This window comes from Tursiops truncatus, chromosome 19, assembly GCF_011762595.2.
Source record: "Tursiops truncatus isolate mTurTru1 chromosome 19, mTurTru1.mat.Y, whole genome shotgun sequence".
Lineage (NCBI taxonomy): Eukaryota > Metazoa > Chordata > Mammalia > Artiodactyla > Delphinidae > Tursiops > Tursiops truncatus.
The window spans coordinates 17,367,869-17,391,468 of record NC_047052.1 but is presented as its reverse complement, the minus strand read 5'-3'; the positions used below and the strand labels follow the sequence as shown (position 1 = coordinate 17,391,468).

The following is a 23,600-nucleotide window of genomic DNA, read 5'->3' as shown; positions in this document are numbered from 1 at the left end:
AGAAAAAAGGAATTACTTTGTCCCCGGAGGTACGTTATATGAAGAAATGGACAAATTAAGAGGAAACTTTCACATCTCTGTATGGCACAACTTCCAAGGATTAGAACATCCAATACAGTTTGACATCAGCTTCTTAACATGGACAATATGGTTTAGCAAAGCTTGTTCAACATTTTGCTACCTCCATCTTTTCAGCTGCAATAAACAGCTACTTAAATTTGAGAGAAGCAAGACTTTAATGAAGAATGCTACAAGTTATGGACAATAATTCTCATTTTAAAAAAATTACAGAAAACACTTTACTGAAATTCTTTTTTCCTAAAAAGACAGTCTTTAAGGATGTCTGAGAGACAGCAAGCACAACACAGTACAAAAGGAGAAGGGAATGTTGAATTCCAGTGCAAGACACTAACACAGCACAATTAGGGAATCAGGCGGAAGCAACCATTTCACAAAGAATGGAATTAGGCATTTATACTCAATCAGGATTTTTTTAAGCTTTAAAAGTCCAGCATAAAGAAGGGAATTGGGAAGAGAGGATGGGGAGAGGGGCTAAGCTTATCTACAATCACCATTTTACCAAAAAACACACTGGTTCAACCACGTGAGAAGTGGAGGTTAAACCTGCCTACATAGCCCAGCAAATAGAGCAAATGCCAAGGCAGTCACGTCTAGGAGTTGATGTCACAACTGGCTAAACAATTTTTAAAGGGACTCTGATTCCACCAGGACTGGTTTCTCATCAACCTGGGCTCATGACAGATGAAGTTCCTTTGCATGTGCATCAGAAGGCCAAAGCTTTACCTGGAACAAGTTCGCTCCAAGTAATGCTCATGTTGCTGGTTTTAACAGGTCATGGAGTCAAAAGTGACTCCTAACAGACTCCACCATTTCCTAGGAGAAGGTTCTACTGATTACCAGGGATTTAAATTCAAGCAAACCACTAAAGAAGGGAAATACTAATGGTATTCTGGCACTGTACAAGCTATGTGCCTGTCATCTCTGTCAAGGACATGGGGTGGACTTGGCTTTGTTTCTCAGCTCCATGATCTCCAACTGTGATGAAGTGGAACTGGAACCTCCCCCACATGGGAGGAAGATGCCCAAAATTCTCATCCCAGCCCAGCTTCTGAAAGAAACAGCAGACTACCAGGGGCTATTATTAGGAACCATGCTCCTGTGAATTCTGTGGAAATGAAGGCCTGTTTCAGTTCATGCCAAGTCTTTTCATGGTCCGCCAGCGATCCTTAATCATCACAGCTGTTCGGTTAACAAATGGGTAGTTTTTAGAAATGGCGGCCCAGTTTCCTTCCCCGTACTTCTGCACTCCAGCCTTGACCCACTCGCTTTCCTCTACAGTCCACTTCTGCAAAAAAAAACAAAGGATTTATCACAACCTGTGTTTCCACTTATTTATATTTTCATATAGTAAAGAGGTAAACTCAATCCTAGGAGAATAATCTGAACCCAAAGGAAGGATTTATACTTTTAAAACATGATATAGAATATAAGTTAACACCATGGATTTGGACATTTCCTAATTTTCAGTGTCCTGCCATTTCATCCTCAACTGATAACCATTTCTGGATTCAAAATTTCAAACGTGTGTTGTTCATGGTTAGGAAATGCGTCAGCTTTCTGACCACCTAGATTTTTCTTCCAGAGAGTTTTTAACTTAGTTTGGATTATCTGAAAATGACAAATAAAATTTTTTACCAGGTGCATGGGTAGTCTATGCCTGTGAGATGTGGGTACTTATTTTATCTCTCTTCTACCTACACAACCAGAAAAGATCAGAAAAGAGAATTTAAAATTACCTGCTTTCTTGTTATATTGGTTGTACTCTCTTCATCTGGTGCTGCTGGAAAACATTAAAAGTAGACTCATTTCAGAGCTTACCTCCTCGGCACAAACCATAAGAAAAAGACATAGAACGTCTCCAAAGGGAAAACTTGATTCAAATTTTACAAACTTTGAGAAAAGAAAGGACATCACTAAAGGATAATTTGGTTTTGTCCTCTGCTTGCAAGATACCAATCATTTCAGTCCATGAGAATCTGTACAAAGCAAATACTTTACAATCAGGCATTCAATAAATGTTGGTTAATGATGGATTTCAGGCTCTTTAGTAAAAGCACTATCATTTTCTCAACTTACTGAGGAACTGTGGTATTTAAAATCCTAATATATATATATACACATGCATATATATATATATATGCATGTGTATATATATATTTGTGTATATATATACACATATTTGAGTGTGTGTATGTACATATATAATTTCTGCTTTATAACCCCTTGTTAATTACTGCTTTGAAATAACACAGTTTTACTGTTTTTGAATTTCCAAATCCTTGATTGTTAGATATAAGTAAAATTTGGGGGCTTCCCTGGTGGCGCAGTGGTTGAGAATCCACCTGCCAATGCAGGGGACATGGGTTCGAGCCCTGGTCCGGGAAGATCCCACATGCTGCAGAGCAGCTAAGCCTGTGCGCCACAACTATTGAGCCTGCGCTCTAGAGACCATGAGCCACAAATACTGAGCCCGTGAGCCACAACTACTGAAGCCCGTGTGCCTAGACCCTGTGCTCCGCAACGAGAAGCCACCACAATGAGAAGCCCATGCGCTGCAACGAAGAGTAGCCCCCACTCGCCACAACTAGAGAAAACACGCACACAGCAACAAAGACCCAACATAGCCAAAACTAAATAAATAAATACATTTTTTTAAAAATTTGGCTCAATTCTTCAAACATAAAGAATGGGGTAATGATTATTGCTTCCCACTCCAACAGACCATGTGAGATCTGGTCAAACTCTACCCTCTTATCCTATGGAAATAGATCAGGCCTCAAAAACAGGGACCAAGATAATATTTTAAAGGACCAGGGGGCTACAGGAGGGTATACAAGTATAATGGACATGCCATCTCAAGCCAACAAGAGCCAGTTAAAAAGCTGCAAGAAAAGGCAAAGTTGCATAAATGTGAAACTTGCTACAGTGTCTGCCTCAGCAGACGCCACTGTCCCAGTAAGGCTTCCTGAAGAGTGAAGAAAGGTGACTCAGGAAAAGGGATACTTACAGGAGCACATTATTTATTTTTAAATTATGAAGTATTTCATGATATAGTAGAAGCCGATTTCTGAAACTGACAAATCTGGACTGCATCAGAAGTGGATGTTTTCTAGAACTTTTATATCCTGTTCTTAAAATATTTAATGCCACTTTTATTGTTACTTCTCCCATTTTCTATGTAATCTTGATTTTCCCAACTATGCTTTTGCCAATGAAAGGTCATTTTTAAGGGCAAAACCTTTGAGGTTGGCAAAGGATTACTGTTGCTGCTGTGTTACAGAAGTCTTCAGAATCTCCAAAACTAAGGTTTAGCATGTATATATTTCCATCAGAGAGCAAAATACGTGGTGGGAGAGATCCTAATGCAAATACTATGAAGTTCAATATTAATTAAGGAAAAGTAAAGTTTCTCATCTTAGAAAAAAACACATATATAGAAACGGGTAAGAGATTATTTACTTAAATAAGACATGTAAGGAATGACCACTTCTACCTTTTCTAATTAAAAAACTTTAGGAAGAACATCAACTACAATTAAATATAGGATTTATTAAACCAAACCAGGAGTTTTCTTTAAATATAAAGCGTTGCTTTGATAGTCTCCATTGTTTAATGGGAAAAGACATAAAACTGATTCCTCATGAATCACAATGAGGAACTTTTAAACTTTTTCTAGTTTGGAGACAAGCAATTTCTGGAACATTGATGTGACAGTAACATGCACCTACACTTCAGCAAGTGTCAAGGAGAGACCAATGAGAATCTTCTGGCTTACCCTGAACTTGAAACAGTTCGTCCTCTTCTACCCAAGTCTCTTTTTCTTCAACCCCATTAGAGTTGTTCCACTTGCCTTTGGGTACTCTGAGGGAACATCAGCGAGAGGACAAGGTGTAAAACAAAGTCATCCCAGGTCATCCCATACTCTGTCCTTAGCTCTACTCGTGGCCCTGTATTCCTCCCTGTTCTGCTGTGACCACATTCGAGATTCACCTACACACAACTCCCAAATCTTGACCTGGCCAGGCCTCTCCATGTCAACATCCCCCAGGTTTCAGGACCATCTCTCAAACTCAGCACTGGATACATCACCATCCCCCTCAATGATCTGTTCATTTTCCTGTTGTTTGGTTGGTTGGTTGGTTGGTTTGGTTTGGACTCTATTACAGATTTCAGCATTCTTCTAACCTAGAGCTGCAAATTCCTTCCCCTCCATCACAGACATGCTCTATTCCTATCTCTGGACTGTTCTCCTTTCCCACCCCATTCCCCTAGTCCAAGCCCATGGTCCAATACCTTTCACCAGTATTACACTAGCCTCTTAACTGGAGTCTCTCCCCACTAGCCCCTTCCCCTTCCAAAGCCACCTGAACAATCATCCTAAAATTACCACATCCCTCCCCTATTCAGTGATGGCTCCTCACTGCCTAAACAATGAAGCCTAAATGCCCATATGGGGGAATCAAGATCATGCAGTCTGGCCTGTCAGTTTCTCAGCAGTTCCTCCTGTCCCCACCAACACCCACACAGCCCTCTGCTCCTCCTTCCTCCTGTAAGTTCTGTGCTTTCCTGCCTCTCTATTTGCTGTTCTCTCTCCTTGGGATTCCCTTCCCTGCCAAGTGAAGTCCTGCCCATCTTTCAAGGCCATCGTTCTCAATGAAGACTGCCCAACACATACAAAAAGCCCCCGCTCCTCTGCCCTTATGATAGTGCTTCCACTTTATTACACAACCGTATCACGACATACCCTTAACCATAAGCACCTTGACGGCAGGGACCATATCCTCATTTGTCTACTCCAAACACCGGGCACAGTAACACACACCCTCATAGAAGCTGGAGAGATACTAGCTAAACTAATAATGAGATTATCAAAGAACTGTAAAGGACTTATACCATCAAAGATTAGAATAGTAAGCAAACAAGAATCATTCCTGTGAACATGAAATTTTGAGTACTTGGGTGCAACCAAAAACAGTCCCAAACCTGAAAAATAATCCAAAACCCAAGTTATTAAATAAATGAAAATTATAGTCACTCTTACAGAACATAGCACAAATCTGACCTCAGAATTATAACATCCTTTACAAAACAAACATGGAAAGTATCTGAACTAAGTTTTGAAGAATTTATATAGATCAAAGTCACCGAAAAACCCGACCAAGAGAGTAGAAACAAACTGTTGTTTCCTTCCCCGCTATAAAAAAAATTTATTTTTAAGGCTGTCTGGGTATTTTGCAAATGAAAGCAGTTTGCTTAATAAGTGCATAAACATGAAAAAAATTCCTTGAGTTCCATGAGTTTTCTATGCAATTACCTAAGTGGCTGGGACAAATGGTGGACTCTTTACTTTTCTTTATTTTTAAATTGGATCATATCCCCCAAAGGGTTATTTCTAAGAATAACTGATTTGCTTGAGACAAAAAAAAAATTACACGAGTTTTTTTCTTCTCAGGATATTAGCTGTGTCAATTACTATTCATAAATAAAGGTCAGACAGCATTACAGTTTCAGTTTTCCATCTATTTATCCAAGTCCTGGGATAAAAACTGATTTTAACCTCAGGGTCCATCATTTTCACCTAAGTGGCTATTCACCCTTCCTGCAGACAGTCTTTGCAGATCACTTGGTAACTTTCTGCTCCTCCTCTGAACTCAGCATTTGCTATTACATGTATAAACATTTTGGTATTTCTTAACTTCTCATGTTGTGGAAGGGGCTGAGACCTTGGTCCTCATCTTAACTGTTAGGTGGCCGTGAGGGCAAGCCGGGTCACTTCCTGGCTCATTGCGCTCCTGACTGGCGAAGTTAAAACTTAATGGTCTAGAGGGGTTGGCAAACTACAGCCTGTGGCTGCTGGTTTTGTATAGCCCTTGAACTAAGAATGGTTTTTACATTTTCCAAAGGGTGTGTAAAAAAAAAAAAAAACCAAAACAGAAGAATATGCAACAGAGACACAAAGCCTAAAATGTTTACCCTTTGCTAGCCTTTTATAGAAGTTTTGCATGTGGCCCCTTAAATTGCAAGAACCAAGAACTGTTACTTTGTTTGGTTAGTAAACTATCTAGTAAGCACTAGTTCTGTGCTGTGGGGGATATAAAAATATAGTAGTCGTGGCCCTGCCGTCTAGGTGATAGACCCTAATCCTGCCTTCCCCTCCTCAGATTCCACTGGCCCAGCTTCCCCTGGGTCCTGACTGCTCACCGGGCAGCAGTCTCCAGCCACCCTCCTCTTCTCCTTTCCCTCAGTGTCTGTTCAAAAGCCCTCAGTGGTGTCTGCTCAGAGGCTTTCTGATTAGGTGTATTAGACTTATCTGGGGCACAGTTAGCAAAGCAGATTAGAGAACACTACCCTGTCCCTTCTAATTCAGTAGACAGGAGCCTGGGAATATATATTTTTTTAAACACTGCACAGGTAATTGTGATATGAAGCCCCTCTTGAGAACCTCTGCCTGATAGAATATAATAGGAACTCAAAATCTGGCCCATCTACCCATCCAGACTTTTCTCCCTTCATCCTCTCTGTGCCCTATATTCTCCTGCCATACAGACTACATGACATTTTCCGGCTCATACCAGGCTTTCTCATGCTGTAATTCAAGAGGCTCCTGTTTCCTAGAACCGACCTCCCAATATTACTGGATGACCTCCTACTCATTCTTCAAGGCCAGCTCAACACTTGCTCCTCAGCAAGGTTGCTCCACCCACAACTCTGCTGCCCAGGCCCAGCTCTTCTTCCCTGCAGCTCCCAAGGCACCTCACATATGCTTCGTTTAGAGCCGGGGTCATAGGATCCCTTTTTTTTGTAAAGGGCCAGTAGTACCTTCAGCTTTGCAGGCCTTACTGTCTTTGTTGCAACTACTCAACTCAAGGTAGCATCAAAAGCAGCCACAGATAATACAAAATTCATGGGTGTGGCTGTGTTCCAATAAACTTTATTTACAAAAACAGGCAGCAGGTGGATTTAGCCAAGGGGCCATAATTTGCCCACCTCTGCTTGAGAGTACCCATCATACTTCATACCCTTGACACATGAGAGAGGTATATCTGAAACCTTCACAGAGTCTCCCATTTATAAAACCACTGTAATCATGCACTCTCTCCAGTTTCCTTGTCTGTTCATGGGAGCAATACTTATACTTCATAGAATTGCTGTGAGGGGTAGAGGAGATCAGGTATCAAATGAGAGCAATAGTGTGCTGACTGCATCTGCCTGCCCAGCCAATGACTCACTCACTTCCAGATGCAGGAAGTGGTGCATATAGTGCAGATTTGTGCCCGAGTATAAATCATTTATCAGATGCCACAGCCCTACAGGGCACCCAGCACAAGCATGCCAGGACACAGGTCCCCCAACAGCTGTAACAGAGAGCAGTAGTAGAGATGGCAGTAACCGTGGGAGATCAGTGAGGTGATCACTGACAGCAGGGTGACCAGGGGAAATTTATGGAGGAGGCAGAGTTTTAAGAGGCAGCTTGGTGTACGTGGTATACAGGCCACGGGCTTTTGTGTCAAGACTGACTGGGATTAAAAATCTCAAAGCCCAATTTTGCCATTTTTTATCTGTGTGACTTCAGGTTAAGTTAGTAACTTTTCTGAACCTTCCTCACCTATAAAGTGGGGCTAGTAAATCACTCACAGAGTGAGTGTAGATATTCAGTAAGATAATATGTGAAAGTGCTTGGCCCGCAGAAAGTATTTAGTCAACATCAGCTTCTCTTCTCTTTGAAAGACAGATGGGATTTTGATAAGCAATGGTGGAGGAATGATAGTCCGAATGTGGGGAATGAGAGGCAGCAAGAAGAGTACGGTAGTAGAAACAGGGTTCCAGGGAGAGCAAGCAGACCAGTTTGCCTAGAGGAAAGATCCACAAGAGGGCACAAATGGTAGCAAAACTGAAAGCCAGGTTGGGGGTCATGATGGGGAGCAAAATGAAAGCATTCTAACCACTGCCCCACAGAACCTAGCAGAATGTGAGAGATTAGTAATTACTGAATTTGCCAAGTCTCAAAATGCTCATAGAACGTACAAAACTATAAATATTCATAAATCTCTTTTAAGGATCAAAGTATAACGTGGCCCAATTCAAACAAACTTCCTTTAACAAACAAGACTAATATTTAGTAGTCAAGGCACTCAGAAGTTTGCTAAAAATGGAAGCAGCGGTGAGTAGGAGGCTCTGACACCCTTTCACCCTCACTCCTGCCTAGTGCAATGCCTGGAAGCCCACATGCGGGGCATCAGAACTGGCAGGATGGCTATGACGTCACTCCCCACCCTGAGTCACATTCTAGCAGTCTGAGCAAGCCTTGGTGGTGAATAACTTAGCTGAAAGTTACTTCATTCCCGGAAGCAATACCAGGCATAACCAGGACCACCAACCAGCCCCCAAACTTCTACAAAGAAGGTCTTCATACTTGGGATTCTTCTCCCCAGGGAGGGGTTGGTTGAGGATGGTGGGCTTGGATGGTGAAGCAGGAATGACTTCCTGGGAGGAGTCGAGGCCTGCGCTGGGCTCAGTGCTCTGGCTGTCCTCCTCCAAAACCAATCGGCTTATTGTCATGCGCTTGTTCTTGGGCTGCAGTTCAGAGCCACCCTCACCCTCAGCAGGGGCTGAACTTTCGTTTTCATCTTTTCTCGGTCTCTTGTTTTTGAGGGCTGGTGATGGTGGGCACACTTTATTAGGAAATACCATATCTTTCTGGTCCAGTTTTGAGAAGACTGCCTCAGAATCTTGTGCACTGGACAGAGTCTTGAAAGCTGCTTTCAGAGCCGTAATTCCAATGGTGGTTGGAGTGTTCTGTAGCTGCCTACAAATAATGCAAACATAACAGAGATCAGTTTCACCATTGTGGATGCTTGTCCAAGCAGCCACAACTTTTTCAAAGTGGGAAGCTTCAAATTAGAAACTCCTCACGTTGAGAACTCTTCATTAAAAAAAACAAAAACAGAGAGGGTGCGTGATACAAGCTTTATTTATAAAAGCTTCCATTTGTAAGTGTTAAACAGAGGCTTCAAATATGATATGTAAGTTGAACTATGGAGCTTAAACTTCAAGTAAGAGAACCCTAAAGGAACTAGGGCCAATGATACTCCCTCCAGAGACCTCTTCAGCCTGTGTGCTGTCTAACCCATTAGTCTGCATGGACTAAAGTGGTGCTTTCCACAATGCAAGAACTCTGTGTAGTGCCTAACAACTACAGTCCATCTGGACAACCAGCTGATAAGCCAGCAATCCCACCTTGAAGTCTAAACTCTTCTTCCAGCTGTCCCAGTCCAACCCTCATGTGAGAGAAGTAAAAGACTGGCCTCCATTCTGCCCTCTTTCTCCTACACTACACTTATAAATGGGATCTTGAGAATTCTCAGAGTGAGAAGAGTGCCACACAGTCTTGGAGAAACTGCCTTTTCAAAATAAAGTTCATCTATCATTTGGATGTTTTAAGTAAAAACTGTTAGGAGAGGGCAAACTGGCAGCCTGCAGGCCAAACCCAGCTGGCAGATGTGTCTTGTCTAAGCTATTCAAGTTTTTTTTTTTTTTTTAATTGGACTAACCGCCAACATTCAAAAATTGGGAAATCTCAAAAAAAAATTTTTGGACGTCTCACATAAAAATTTGAACTGAAGTTTGGACATCTTTGGACAGCTCACGTAGCAACAATCACATGAAGCTGGAAAGCATGCCCTCTCTGTGTCCCAGTCCCGTGCTCTCAACTGTATTATCCTAGACCCACTTTGCTCCTTTACATCTCCTACTGGGCCCCCAAAGACATCTAAACGTGTGACCTCTGCTTTGTTAACTGGTCCTGGGAATCTGATTCACAAGTGTGAGCACTGCATTAAGAGATGAGGTATCAACAGGGAAGTACTGAGTAGATACAGGTGAGGCAAGGAGAGAGAAACAGAAGGAAAGAACCTTTGAGGAATAGCCAGTCAGGAACTTCTGCCAAGGATCTGACGTCCCGTTTTCAATATTCACATCTTCCCAGGATGTGCTCTGTAAATCCCACAGTGCCTTCCACGAGTAACCCAGTAACATGTTAAGAGGTCAAACCACTGATCCTGCTCGAAGATAACGACTATGCTTCCCACACATCACCCCAGTGTTTCAGCCAACATCACAAAAGGGCATCTCTCTCACCTGGCAGGTTCTCTGAGTGGCTTTTCAACAGGCTCTGGTGCTGGCTGTTTATCTTCCTTCACTGTGGTTGAGGTGGAAGACTCAGATTTCAAAGCCTTTTTGGCCATCTGGGAAAGGAAAGATGTCGTCAGGAAAAGGAAGTCACAGAATTTCATTAACTGCTTCTTTCACCATGAACATACTCAATATGCAAGCATGCTCACTTACAAACCCAATTTAGGCATAGACTAGAGGAGGACATAAAAAGGGATCGAACTTACAAGAATTATCTCAAATTTCTTCCTCCCTTCCCTCAAAAAGTGGCTCACAGTTTTCTATACTAAAGGAGAACTCAACCTGAGTGGTGCTAAAAGCATCTTGATGTTCCAAGAATTCTGAAAGGTTATTTTGGACAACAAATACTTAAATGATTTTACTTTGTATCTCCTCTTCTATCCTTCCAATCTCATCCCTAATTTAGTTTCTGAATACCTAATAGACCTTTGGGGTCATATGCAAAAGTCAAATCTTTTTTTTTTTTTAACTTAGGGATGACTGATGTCTACATTAATGTCTTTTAGTTTGTGTATAGAATTTTTCATGATTGTTTCCACAAATGTTTTGCCTATTAACAACTCTTTGAAAATCCTTACTTGTACCACATGAAGCCCTCAGTAGGCCAATCTTGCTCTAACTCCAGCTGCTCCTCTGTTACCCTCAGACTGAACTTCTACACATTTCCAGTCAGTCCAGTATCATTCCATTTTAGATTGCATGTCTGTAAGGAGTGGTATCTTAAGAGCTGAGAATTCTGTCCTCAACAGAAAGAGTAACAGGTTATTTTCCAGTTACCTGAATATGAAGGAAGGGTTCCTAGGCCAGGCTCAAGTATCCTGACACTTGCTCCTTGAACACTCCAAACTATCTGCTTTACAAATAATTTTGAGAATTGCCAAATGATTGCTAGGATCACTGACACTATCCTGATATGGGCCTTGCAGATCTACTGTTAGGAACTAGGATAATTTGAACACTCTCAAAATCCTTGTTTTAAAAAAAACCCTCTCGGGCTTCCCTGGTGGCGCAGTGGTTGAGAGTCCGCCTGCCGATGCAGGGGACACGGGTTCGTGCCCCGGTCCGGGAAGATCCCACATGCCATGGAGCGGCTAGGTCCATGAGCCATGGCCGCTGAGCCTATGTGTCCAGAGCCTGTGCTCCGCAACGGGAGAGGCCACAACAGTGAGAAGCCCGCGTACCACAAAAAAAAAAAAACCTCTCACTCAGTTCATGGTCCACCTTCTATGACAGACTAGGTTCTAATTCTTCCCTGTGCTGTCTTGAGCCTCACTGCATCCATTCTTTGTGCTTATCCCTCTGATCCAGTTAAAGTATGTCTTCATTTGGCCTCTCTTGCTAATCATACTCTAGTCACACTTTTCTCCAGTTATGCCTCCTTCCTGTCAACAACCCCATCATACCACATCTATCAAACCACTCTTCCTCTCCCAAACTTAACTCAGATTTCATGTCCTTTGGGAACCACCATCAGTTGTAATTGAATGTTCTCCTACTTTAACCACACAGATGAATGCCACATAGAGGAAGTAAAAATGGGAGGTGAGGGAAACTAGGAATGTTGCATTTGCCTCTGCCAGGATCTCTGCTTCTGAATATTTAAGGCATTTAATTAAGAAAGATAGCACATATAATTCAGTTTTTTCCACACATTTAGTCTTTTCACTTTAAAAAAGAGCTGTCCTTTTCTAACTGCCTACACATCCTCCAGGCTACATCACAGTTACGGGAAGAGAAGGCCAAGCCCCACCGTGAGGAGGTAGGGCTCTGCATCATCCAGGTGACTCTCCAGGAAGCGCAGCATCTTCTGCTGGAAGGTTTCGTAGGAAAAGTTCTGGATAACAGGGTGGGCCAAGTTCTTTTCACGGATAATGTTCAGGAGATCATTTCTCAGCTTCTACACAAAGGACCAATTTTTGCAATGTGAGAAAGAAAAACTCCAGTAAAAATTAAATGATGATGAGTTAAAACAAAGCTATCAGAACGTTCACAATGCTGTCAATGATTATCACTGGTACACATATAAGAAGGGAAGCCTACCACAATGTAGAACAAGTCAAAAAATTACTGATCAGCCACAGTAGGCTACTATGTAGCTATAAAAAAAAAAAAGGATGAAGAACTTAACATCTAAAGTACCTTTATACTTTTACATAAAGATCTTTAAACTTCCGAAAAAAGAAAACCAAAAAGGATGAAAAGTTCCCTATGTACTAATATAAAAAGATCTCCAAGATATATTAAGGGAAACAAGCAATTTGCAAAATGCTCAAATTAGTGTGTAGAATACGCTCACATATGTATATGGGAAGAACAGGAAAAATTGGATATATGTGTATGTCTGTATATATACACACATGCATACTTATTTGCTTGCATATGCACAGAATATCTCTGTTAAGAATAAAAGAAAAAAACATTGGTTGCCTCTAAGGAGAGGAACGAGATGGCTGAGTCAGACATGAGAGAATTTTCACTAAGCTCTTTTGTTGTACCTTTCGAATGTTGTATTACATATATGTATTACCTTTTCAAAAACTGAAAATTTATATTTATAAAGGAAAAAAAATAAGAGCAGGGTACCAACAGAGCTTTTGACACCAGAAAATAGAAGATAAGTCCTCACCAAGGCAGATTCTCAAGTCTGCAGGATCAATGTTTATGTAAAGTCAGAAGTGTTAATACCAGTGCTGATCACTAAAGTTCTGTCAGAAAGCTGACAGTAATGGGCAAGTAAATGATTTATGTAAAATTTTCAAACAAATTTTTGAAATGCCATTCTAACAGTAAGTTATCCGGGATAAAAGGCAACATGCTCAAGGTGCTGAATACTTAAAGGCGAATATTTAGATAACATTCCTGACAGAGAACCCTTTCCCTGTTTCCCCACAAAAGGCAATGAGCTGGATTTAGGTCACGGGAGCAAAAATATATCAAATTTACCTGAGTTGTGGGGTCCTTGGACATATGTTTTTTCAAAATTTTTGAAGCCTTTTCAAATTCTTTGTTTTTGATACAAATAATGACTGCCTACAAAAGGGGGAAAAAGACTTTTTTAAAAACTGTTGTAATAATGAAAGGTATAATTAGAATATCAAATATCAAAATAAGCTCAACTAAAAAGTAAAACTGAGTCTTACATACCCAAGAACTTTTTCACATTCTATCAAATTCCTGTATTTAAAAACTAACAATTATTATTCAAGCGTATGAACAACCGTACGCTCTTTCAGTGTGTAAGGTAGTAGATTTTCAACATTACATTGGATTAAAAAAAAAATAGCTGATAAAGCAAAATCTGATCTCCTGGATTACAGACATTTACTCAATCTGAATAGGGCTTCCTAAGGAAAGGCAAAATGGACAGGAGTCATCCCAGGTCCCCAGAACAACTGGTTTTGTTCTTTTTGGATGCAAAAGCTTTGATGTAATGGGGGGAATGAGAGGAGGAGATACTGTGGGGGGGGGGGGGGAGGAGGGGAATAATTTGCTGACCACAGAGTTCTGCTAGTTCCATTCAGGAAAGGCCTGAGGCCAGTTCGCTAGGAGAACCAGCACAGCCTCTCATACTGTAAACCCCAGCGGGCCAACTCCAGTTAAAGTGTGCAGGGAATTGCTGAGACAAACCCAGCTCAGCCACAAGCAGCAAAGAAAGGACAAAGTTTCAGGTAGGATGAGAAGGTCTCATCAGCCACAGAGAAAAAGGAGAATCCTTTCGTCAAGACCCCCCAAGAGAACATATGTAGAGGGCAAATAACAGTGATTGAAAATTAAAAAGGATATTTAAAAAACATATGTGCACTTTTTTTAAAAATTAGAAAAGCAAGGAAAAATTGGGACCACCTGGAGTTATCTAACAGGATAAAGTAGCTACCTTAAATCCAGTCTCAAAGAAACCTATCTCACACAGGAAAAAGGGAAGAAAAACTGGTCCATAGATATTTTCAGTCTTCACAGGGAAGAATTTAAGGAGAAACATACAGACCAAGAGAAGGAGGACTAGCAAGGGAATTCAGAAAGTACAACTCTCTGGTGCTTCTGTCCTCCACATGCTGAACACAGCCATACAGGGCAAAGGAAACTGGTGTCAAATGCTTCTGAAGAGCAGGCACAACACTAAGTTCCTACTGCCAGGGAGGGAACAAAGTAAATAAGTCTTTTCATTTTAATCAGATCATCATATTCACTTTTACATCATTTTCAGCAGAAAAACTATACTAAGACTATACTTATTTTCTTGAAGCATACAAAGGTTTTACTTTTTATAAATCATTTAGGTCCTATTACATTGTTTTTTTTTAAAGATTTTTTTTGATGTGGACCATTTTTAAAGTCTTTATTGAATTTGCTACTATATTGCTTCTGTTTTATGTTTTGGTTCTTTGGCCACGAGGCACTGGAATCTTAGGTCCCCAACCAGGGATCGAACCCACACTTCCCGCATTGGAAGGCAGTCTTAACCACTGGACCGCCAGGGAAGTCCCAGGTCCTATTACATTTTAAAATGTTATTTAACTTGCATAAAGTAAAATTAACTTTTTTGGCATACTGTTCTAACACATGTATCAACTTCTGTAACCACCACAATGATACCAAAAACCTTGGATCAAATAAACCTCCCTTGTGCTGCACTCTGTAGTCACCTCCTCCCCATCCCTAACCCCTGATCTTTTCACTGTTTCATCTCTTCAGAATGTCATATAAATGGAATCATACAGTATATATGAAATCACACAGCTTAATTTTTAAAGGATGTAGCCTTGAGTCTAGCTTCTTTCCCTCAGTATAATGTCCTGGAGATCTATCTGTATTGTTGCATTATCAGTAGTTCCTGCTATCTTATTGATGAAGCAGTGTTCTGTTGTATGGATGTACCAGTTTGTTTATCCATTCACTCACTGGAAAAACAGTTGGGTGGTCTGCAATTCTGGTGATTATGAATAGAGGTGTTAAAACATTTATGTACAGGTTTTGGTGTGACCATAACTTCATTTCTCTAAGGTAAATACCCAGGGGTGGGACTGCTGGGTCATTTGGAAAATGCATGTTTATAAGAAATGGCCAAACTGTTTTCTTGAATGGCTATACCATTCTGCACCCCATCAGCAATGTATGAGGGTTCCAGTTGCTCCACATTCACACTAGCACTTGTTAGTGTTAGTAGTTTTTAAAATTTAGCCACTCTCATAGGTATGTCCCAGTATTCTCTGTGGTTTTAATTTGTATTTCCCTATTGACTAAATGATGAGCATCTTTTCATGTGCTTATTTGCTATCTGTGTATTCTCTTTGGTTGTTTTTTTAAAATAGTGGTGTTTGTTTTCTTGTTCATTTTGAGAGTTCATTCTCTGAACAGTGTTTTTCTCAGAACAAAAGTTTTAATTTTGATGAAGTCCACTTTATGCTCTTGCAGATCTTGCTTTTAGTGTCATATCTAAAAACTTTTTTGCCTAAGTCCAGGACATGAAGATTTTTTTTTCAAGTTTTCTTCTAAAAGTTTTATAGCTTTACATTTTACATTCAGATTATGATCCACTTTGAATCAATTTTGGTATGAGTTTTAGGTCAAAGTTCATTTATTTTTTGCATAGGGACATCCAATTGTTTTAATTCCAGTTGTTGAAGACTATCCTTTTTCCGTTGAATATCTTTTTCCATTGAGATGCCCTCATGTTTTTTGTTAAAAATTGATCAGTCATATTTGTGTGGGTCTATTTCTGGACTCTCTCTTCTGTTCCACGAATCTATATATCTACAGTCATGAGTACTGTAGCTTTATAGTAATTCTTAAAATTGGGTAGTGAGTCCTCCAGCTTCATTCTTCTTTTACAAAATTGTTTTCGTTATTTTAGTCTTTTTTTTAACCTTACCATATGTCTTTTAGAATCAGTATCGACAGAAAATCCTGCTGAGATTGTGATTAGAATTACATTAAATCCATAGATTAATTGGAGAGAACTGACATCTTAACTATATTAGGTCTTCCAATCCATGAACAGGGTATGTCTTTCCATTTAATAGGTTGTGATTTCTTCATCAGCATTTTGTTGTTTTCCACATACAGATCCTACACATGTTTTGTTAGACTTATACATATTTTGCTTTTCTTTTTTGGAGCTATTGTAAATAACTGTTTTGGTAATTTCATTGCAGATTTTCATTTTCATTTCATTTCACTGCTAGCAATATGAAAATATGATTGATTTTATGTGTTGATCTTGTATCCTGCAGTCTGGCTAAACTTACTTATTATAGCTTTTTTGGTATATTCCACGGAATTTTCTGTATGGATAGCCATGTCATCTGGAAAAAGGGACAATTTTATTCCTTGTTTTCCAGTCTGTTGCCTTTTATTTCTTTTTCTTGACTTACTGCACTGGCTAGGTCTGCTGGTATGATGTAGAGTGGAAGTGGTGAGAACGGACACCTTTGCCTTATTTTGGATCTTAAGGTTAAAGCATTCCATTCTTCACCATTAACTATGTTACCTGTAGTTTTTTTTGTAGATGCCTTTTATCAGGTTGAGGAAGTTCCCTTCTATTCCTGGTGTGCTGAGTGTTTTTACCATGAACTAATGTTGAATCTTGTCAAACGTTTTTTTGCTTCAATTGATATGACCATATGGTTTTTCCTTTGGACCAACAGGGTAAATTACATTCACTGATTTTCAAATACTGAATCAGCCTTGCATTCCTGGGGCTTTAGTTTCCCTATTCTGCCACACACTAACTGCATCTGCATCCAGGACTAAGCATCAGGATAGACAGTAAAAAAAAAAAAGGAATGGAATCCACTTCAAGTTCTGGGAGTCACAGCTCCACTGCTAAAGAGAAGGGCTTCTCTTCCTTTAGGTTTAGGTGCCTGCTCTCCTGCCACTGTCATCACTGGGTCACTGCTGCTACCAGTGTAGTAATGCCTGGGTGCTAGGATAGAGAAGGGAAAAAAGGAAAAAAAAAAACCAAAAAACGAGATTTCTTCCACCCTCTCTGATCCTTAGCAGATCCCCTTTCCTGCTCTTCAGACCAGAGAGAGCCTCTCTTGGAGTTCTTTCTATTCACACCTGGGGTGCACTTCCAGGTTTCAGGATCCTTCAAGTCCAGGCCTGGTGATACTGGAAAGGGAAAAAATGGTAATCTACTCATCACCAGTTTGGACCTTCATATTCTGGTCTTCTCCATTAGCTTACTACCCTTTACATTTCTGAGTTCTCCATTCATTCTGTCCAGGATTTATACTTGCATTAAGAAAGACAGAAGAAGGGCTTCCCTGGGTCCAATGGTTAAGACTCTGTGCTTCCACTGCAGGGGGCACAGTTTTGATCCCTGGTCAGGGAACTAAGATTACACATGCCATGTGGTGTGGCCAAAAATAAATAAATAAAAGAAAGAAGAATATGCTTATCTATCTTTCCCAGAACTGGAACACAGCTCTCCTACTATGTTTAATTTGTGAAACAAGAAAGGAAATGTGAATGCTTTCAAAATCTTAATTGAAAGTCTGCCTCCGAAGTTTGTACTATGAGCTTTTTTAAAACTATGCATTAATTTCCTGAGAAGTTTTTTCATTTGTTTTTGTTTTTTAAGAGATCAAACTTTGCTTTTTGAAAACTTGAAAGTTTTTGAAATAAGTATAATTTCTTCTCTTATGTTTCTGTTAAGGTTCTTACCATCTAAGCAATAGCAATGGTCTCTGGCTAACTTAAACAAAAGGGAAATTCCAAGCACAGATTTTCAATACAGGTGAGATAGGTTTATGTTAGAGGCAAGGCCAGAAAGGACATAAGAAGAGAAAACCAAACTCACAGAAATGAAGAAAGGCTAAAAAAGCAAACTCACCAAAGAAACCAGGCTGTTATGGGAAGCACAGATGCTCAAAAAGCCTTGACAAAGCTTTTTGTTTCAAGAATTAAAGTTTCAAGACATTGTGTCTATGCACCAGCCCCTCAAATGTGGTAAGGTCCTCAAAGAAAATCAAGGTGCTATTACCAAAGGTACACAGCAAAAGCACCACCTAAATGCTTCCCAAGAACATGCCATATATGTTACTCTCTCCTGTTCACAGAAATCTGAGGCATCTCTCTTTTAGTTATGAAAAGAAAACCAATGTAGTCTCAATATTATTATCAGCTTGCAGAAGCAATTCTCAAACTTTTTGGTCTCAGGATTCTTTCTTTATACTGTAAACTGTTAATGAGGACCCCAAAGAGCTTTTGTTTATGTGGGTTATATCGGTTGTATTCACTGTATTAGAAATATAAAACTGAGAAAAATTTTAAATATTTATTAATTCATTAAAAAATAACAAACTCATTACAGGTTAACATAAATAACATATCTTTATGAAAAATTACTTATTTAATAAAAGTTTAATGAGAAGGGTGGCATTGTTTTACATTTTTCCAAATCTCCTTAATACCTGGTTTAATAGAAGAAAGATGGTATTCTCATATCTGCTTCTGCATTTCTTCTGTTGTGATATGTTGTTTTGGTTGAAATATATTAAAAAATCTGGCCTCACACAGATATAAAGTTGGAAAAGGGAGTAGTATTTTAATAGCTCTTTCAGAAAATGTGGACATTCTTCTTTGACTCTACACCAAACTTTGGCAAGTGAACTCTTCATCGTTATTACATTAAAATCTGTTAGTCTGTCTTGCACTTTTAATGGATCTGTTACCCATGAATGATTTTGCAATACAATTCATCGATAATTTGGAAATTAGTGGTTTACTGAGTCATGATCTTCCAAATGTTGATACATTCATTAAAAATCTTTTTAAAAATCACAGTTGTTAATATCACCATCAATCATATCAGAAAAGTCTGAATATTGGGAAGCTACCAAGCACATGAATATAAGTTTTCCAAAATTCTGATTTTCACCTGAAAGCTTGAATTTTACCTCTGCCAACAAATACTGTCACTTGTTCTCCTTGAAGTGACTGCCAGATTACCACATCTGAATAACCAAAGTTTGTCAGTTATTTCAAGTAAAAATGGTACTCCATTACAAAAGCAGCTAGATCAGCAGCATGCAACTCAATCACACAAGTACTTATCGGGAAGAAAACCATCATGTTTTTGTATGCAGCAGAAATGCTACAGAAAAACTTCCTATATTATCAGACTAAATACTGGAAAAACGTCTGCTCAAGACTTAGTAAAATTAGTAATTTTTACTGCTTCATCAAAGACATTCTTAATTAAAACTGGCTGTTTTTTATTTTTTAAACTGCAAGCATGTGGCAATGAAGAATACAATGACTACCAGTACAATTTACCACTGCCTTGGTCACGGTCACGCTAAAGCACCAGAAATTTTTACCCGTCACTGTTTTTGCATCATCAGTGTAAATGTCAGTGCACTGAAAACCTCAACTAACATTTTGGCATTATTGTAAAGATAGTTTTGACCCCTGAAAGGGTCCCGAAGACCTGCAAAGATCCCTGGATCATACATTGAGAAGCTCTAACTTAACAAACAACTTATTTGATAAGCTTTTTAAAAAATTTAATAAACTTTAAGATAAATTGCTGTGATACTTTAGAGATCTTAAAAACGCATCAAAAAGCTTCAATGAGCCGAGGTATTCCAAGGTAACAAATTCTATGACTAAATGAGAAATTAAAAAAATAAATCAGAGACGTGATACAGTATCATTTAATAACTTGGATATCAAGGTAACTATGGTAGCCAGCCTCTAAGATGGCTCCCAATGATACCCACCTCCTGCATAGTGCGATTCCACCCACAAATTCCAGCTGGTCAGGTCCGTGTGGCCAAGAGCATATGGCAGAAGTGGTATGTCACTTCTGAGATAAGTTTATAAAGACTACAGCTTTCTGTCTTGGGCTCTTGTTCTCTGGGATCCTCTAGGGGAAGCAAGCTATCTCGTTGTAAGTAGCCCTAAGGAGAGGCAAGGAGCTGAAGTCTCCAGCCAACAGCCAGCGAGGAAGTGAGTCCTGCTAACATCCATGTGAGGGAGCATGGAAGCAGACCCATCAGTCCTGGTTGAGTCTTGAGATGACTGCAACCCTGGCAGGCAGCTTGACTATCATCTCACGAGAGACCTCGAGTAGGAAACACAGCTAAATCACTACCAGCTTCTTGACTCTTGGAAACTGATAGATAATATTTATTGTTTTAAGCTGTTAAATTTGGGGTTGATGATAATATTTATTGTTTTAAGCTGTTAAATTTGGGGTTAATTTGTTACACAGCAGTCAACAGTAATATAGTAAGTAACAAGAGATCTGGTACCTGGTGGAAAATGAAAAAGCAGAAGGGAGTCAACATAAGAAAATGGTTGACTATTTTAAGGGAATCTGGTTTTCCTTAATAGATTTTTCCCAATGAAGCCCCCAAACAGATCTATGAACTTAAATAATAAATATTCAACTAAAGATAAAAGCCCATAGACTCTACCAGAAGAGCAGCCAGAAGACAGATCTATACCCCTTGTGTTCTGAAGGAGTTGCATTTCTGAATTAGCTGGCTACTTAACAGTAGTTACATAAAGTACCCTGAACTGGTACCACTTCTTCCCATCCAAAAGATCCTTAGCTATTCTGCAAGTAGCCCTGGATTTCTCCTCCCTTGCTAATATGTCTTTTCTGGCATTTTACCTCCAACACAAACCTGACTTACCTATACTAAAAATCTATTCTTGCAATCGTTCCTCCTTGGAATTGGAATTTCCTAAGCATTCTTTGTAAGTCCAACAGTAGTTCCTGCCCAAGGTCCTTAACTGAATAATCTGCACCCCACACAGTTTTTTACCTGTTGTTTTTTTAAACAGGGTGTCTGAGTACCCAGCACATAGCCAAGGGACAGAAAGTCTTTGCTAAACAAGGTTTTGTCCCTTACCCCACCCCCACCCCCAAGATCCCATCCTTTTATGAGGTGCTGTTATCTTTTCTTACCAATTTCCTTACTTTTACCGCCAAGGCAATGCTGAGCTGTTGTCCTTCAGTCCCCACCTCTGCATCTGCTTCCACACCCCCAGCCTTGGTTATTGGAGAAGAAAAAGCTTTTTCTGACTGGTTTCCATGGCTGCTTCAATGTTTTAAATATAAATAAGTTCCAGTACTTGAAGCTACCTGAGCCATGACATAGTTCCAGTCCCAAATTCCTAGACACTCTACAAGCTTTTTTCTTATCGAGAACACTGCCTGCGCCAGCCTTCTACCACTACTGTTTTTCAAAATGGCTGGTATCTCAGCACCTCTGATTCTGTCTGTTCAAGGGGAATGTTCCCTAAGCCTCTTTCTGCAATTGCATGAAAGAGCTCAAAGCATTCCCACATTTCCCAAGGCACCAGCTATTCTCCTTGGTCTATAATAAACAGGGGTGACAAGATCCTAGCCCATTTACTTTTAGCCCTTTCACAGTGCTGCTCTGAATGGTAATAACCACCTACAAAATGTCATTCTTCAATGCCAACTCACTTCCTGTGTACTGTGGCCCCTCCTGCCAGGGCCACAAGGGAGACCACCAAAATCACAAAAGCTGAGCCATTAACAGTTCTTTCCAAGTCTGGGCTAGGAAAGGGTCACCTGATTTTCGAAATAACATCTATGTGTGTGAGTTATGTGTTCTGAGTGTGCTCTGCTCACTTGCTCTCTCTCCATCCCTGTTTGTCCTCCACCCCACACAAAAAAGATAAGCAGATTCCTCAAAGACCTCTGATCTTTGGTAAAAGAAAAAAAAATTTTAAATAGAGCCTTACAGCCTCCTTGACCAGTTTTCTACTGGATTCGACCACTGCCTCTGTCAGTGTAAATTCCGTTTTAATCATCTCCAGCACATTGATAGCTGATTCCAGTGGTGTGAGCTCAGCCTCCATATCAAAGGAACAGTCTAGGACAAAGAGCACAATTTTCACTTTAACCTATTTTCTGAAGAGCAGAATTATGTTCATATATATATATATGTGTGTATATATATATATATATATATAGAAAAGAAACATGCAAATATAGTAAGATTTGCATTTAATTTGCTTACATACTGGCTACAGGCTTACAAACATGTTAAGGGTCCAAATTCAAATCCATGAATTTCAAGTGACTAATTTTCAAGACAGGTAAAAAGTTATTTTTTAACACATGCATCTGTATCTCAAATGGCAGGATCAGATACAAACGGCCAGAAACTAAAGATCATTTTGCTAAACAGCTGTCAAGTTCAATTTAGGAAAAGAAAAAAAAAGTGCTCATAGTTTAAAAAGACTCTACTATGGAGGAAAAATGGCCATCTTCACATAATTCACTTTACAAAGCAACAAAGTTGGGGCGAGCAAGAAACAGGTGGGAGGAAATAAAAAACATAGAAAAGCAGCCAAGAGAATACTAAGTGGAGAAAACTAAGGCCAGAGAATAAACACCGTGATTGAAACATAGTAGCCCACCTTAACCCTGAACCCTTCAGTCTAGGATGTAAGTTTGAAAACAACGTAACCCTAAATAAGTGAAGCCCAGAGAAGAACATAAAAAATAGCCATACCTAAATTTTCTCCTTCTTCAATGCGCGACAGACACTGCATAACCCGCAGCAGCCGAGACACGGTATGCTCCTTCCCCAAGGGCCTGACAAGCAAAGCTGGGAGAGAAGACATTGTTGGCTCGGCGACCCCCCAGCCGCTACACTCGGGCCCCACAGATCGCCTTCCCAGGAGCCCCAGCCTCCTTCCCCAGGCCCGGCCCTCACCCTGCATGATGTCCCGGATCTGCCTGAAGTCCCCGTACCGGCTACCCCGAAAGGCCCGCAGCGCCTCGTGGAAGTAGAACTTGAGCACCCAGCGGTTGACTGCCTCCTCCAGCCGCGCCTCCCCCGCGCCCCGCTCCGCGGAGCCCCCCAGCCTCGGTGCGTGGCGCCCCCGCCGAGCCCGCCCGCCACTGCGGGACGCCCGCCTGCCTGTAGCCCTCCCGCTGCTGTCGCTGCTCCCGCCTCCTCCCGCCATCGCGTCCGATCGCTGCGCGCCCTCCCTGCCGGGACGCTTCTTCGACTGTGACGCCGCCGGGTCACGCACAACGCCCGGGCCGGAAGCGGAGCCAGCCGTCCCGGCTCCCGCGGCCATGATACGGACGGCGTTCCGAGCCGCCCGCGGGCTTCTGGGAGGGCAAGGACCGGTCGCTCCCAGCTTTCCTCTTGGACCCCGTAGTTCCCGGTGTGCCGGCCGCAATGCCTGCTGGGACTTGAAGTCCATGCTGCTCAGATGGGTAAATCAACGGCGGTAGGAGGTGTCAACTTTGCTCCGAAATTGTGGAACGATATACTAGAGACGCTGGGCTGTGTATAAAATATTGAAAAATAAAATAAATTATTAAA

The 23,600-nt window shown here is 40.6% G+C and overlaps 2 protein-coding genes across 5 annotated transcripts in view; one reads left to right on the top strand and one right to left on the bottom strand.

Moving 5' to 3' along the window:
* Positions 1-23,600, top strand: part of NIP7 (nucleolar pre-rRNA processing protein NIP7) — an 85,822-nt gene that overhangs the window by 13,850 nt on the left and 48,372 nt on the right. The window lies entirely within an intron of this gene.
* Positions 218-23,536, bottom strand: TERF2 (telomeric repeat binding factor 2). Of its 3 annotated transcripts, none has more exons than XM_019935603.3 (10): positions 22,980-23,528; positions 22,776-22,871; positions 22,000-22,130; positions 13,216-13,302; positions 12,023-12,169; positions 10,219-10,325; positions 8,495-8,887; positions 3,857-3,942; positions 1,818-1,858; positions 218-1,366 (listed from the first exon to the last, which is right to left on the bottom strand). In XM_019935603.3, exons 1-10 carry the CDS (start codon positions 23,476-23,478, stop codon positions 1,208-1,210), a joined length of 1,746 nt encoding a protein of 581 aa, XP_019791162.3. In that variant the 5' UTR covers positions 23,479-23,528; the 3' UTR covers positions 218-1,207. The 3 variants fall into 3 exon arrangements, with proteins under 3 accessions (XP_019791162.3, XP_004319744.4, XP_019791164.3); XM_004319696.4 differs by having other exon boundaries at positions 1,818-1,861; positions 22,980-23,524; XM_019935605.3 differs by lacking the exon at positions 3,857-3,942 and having other exon boundaries at positions 1,259-1,366; positions 1,818-1,861; positions 22,980-23,536.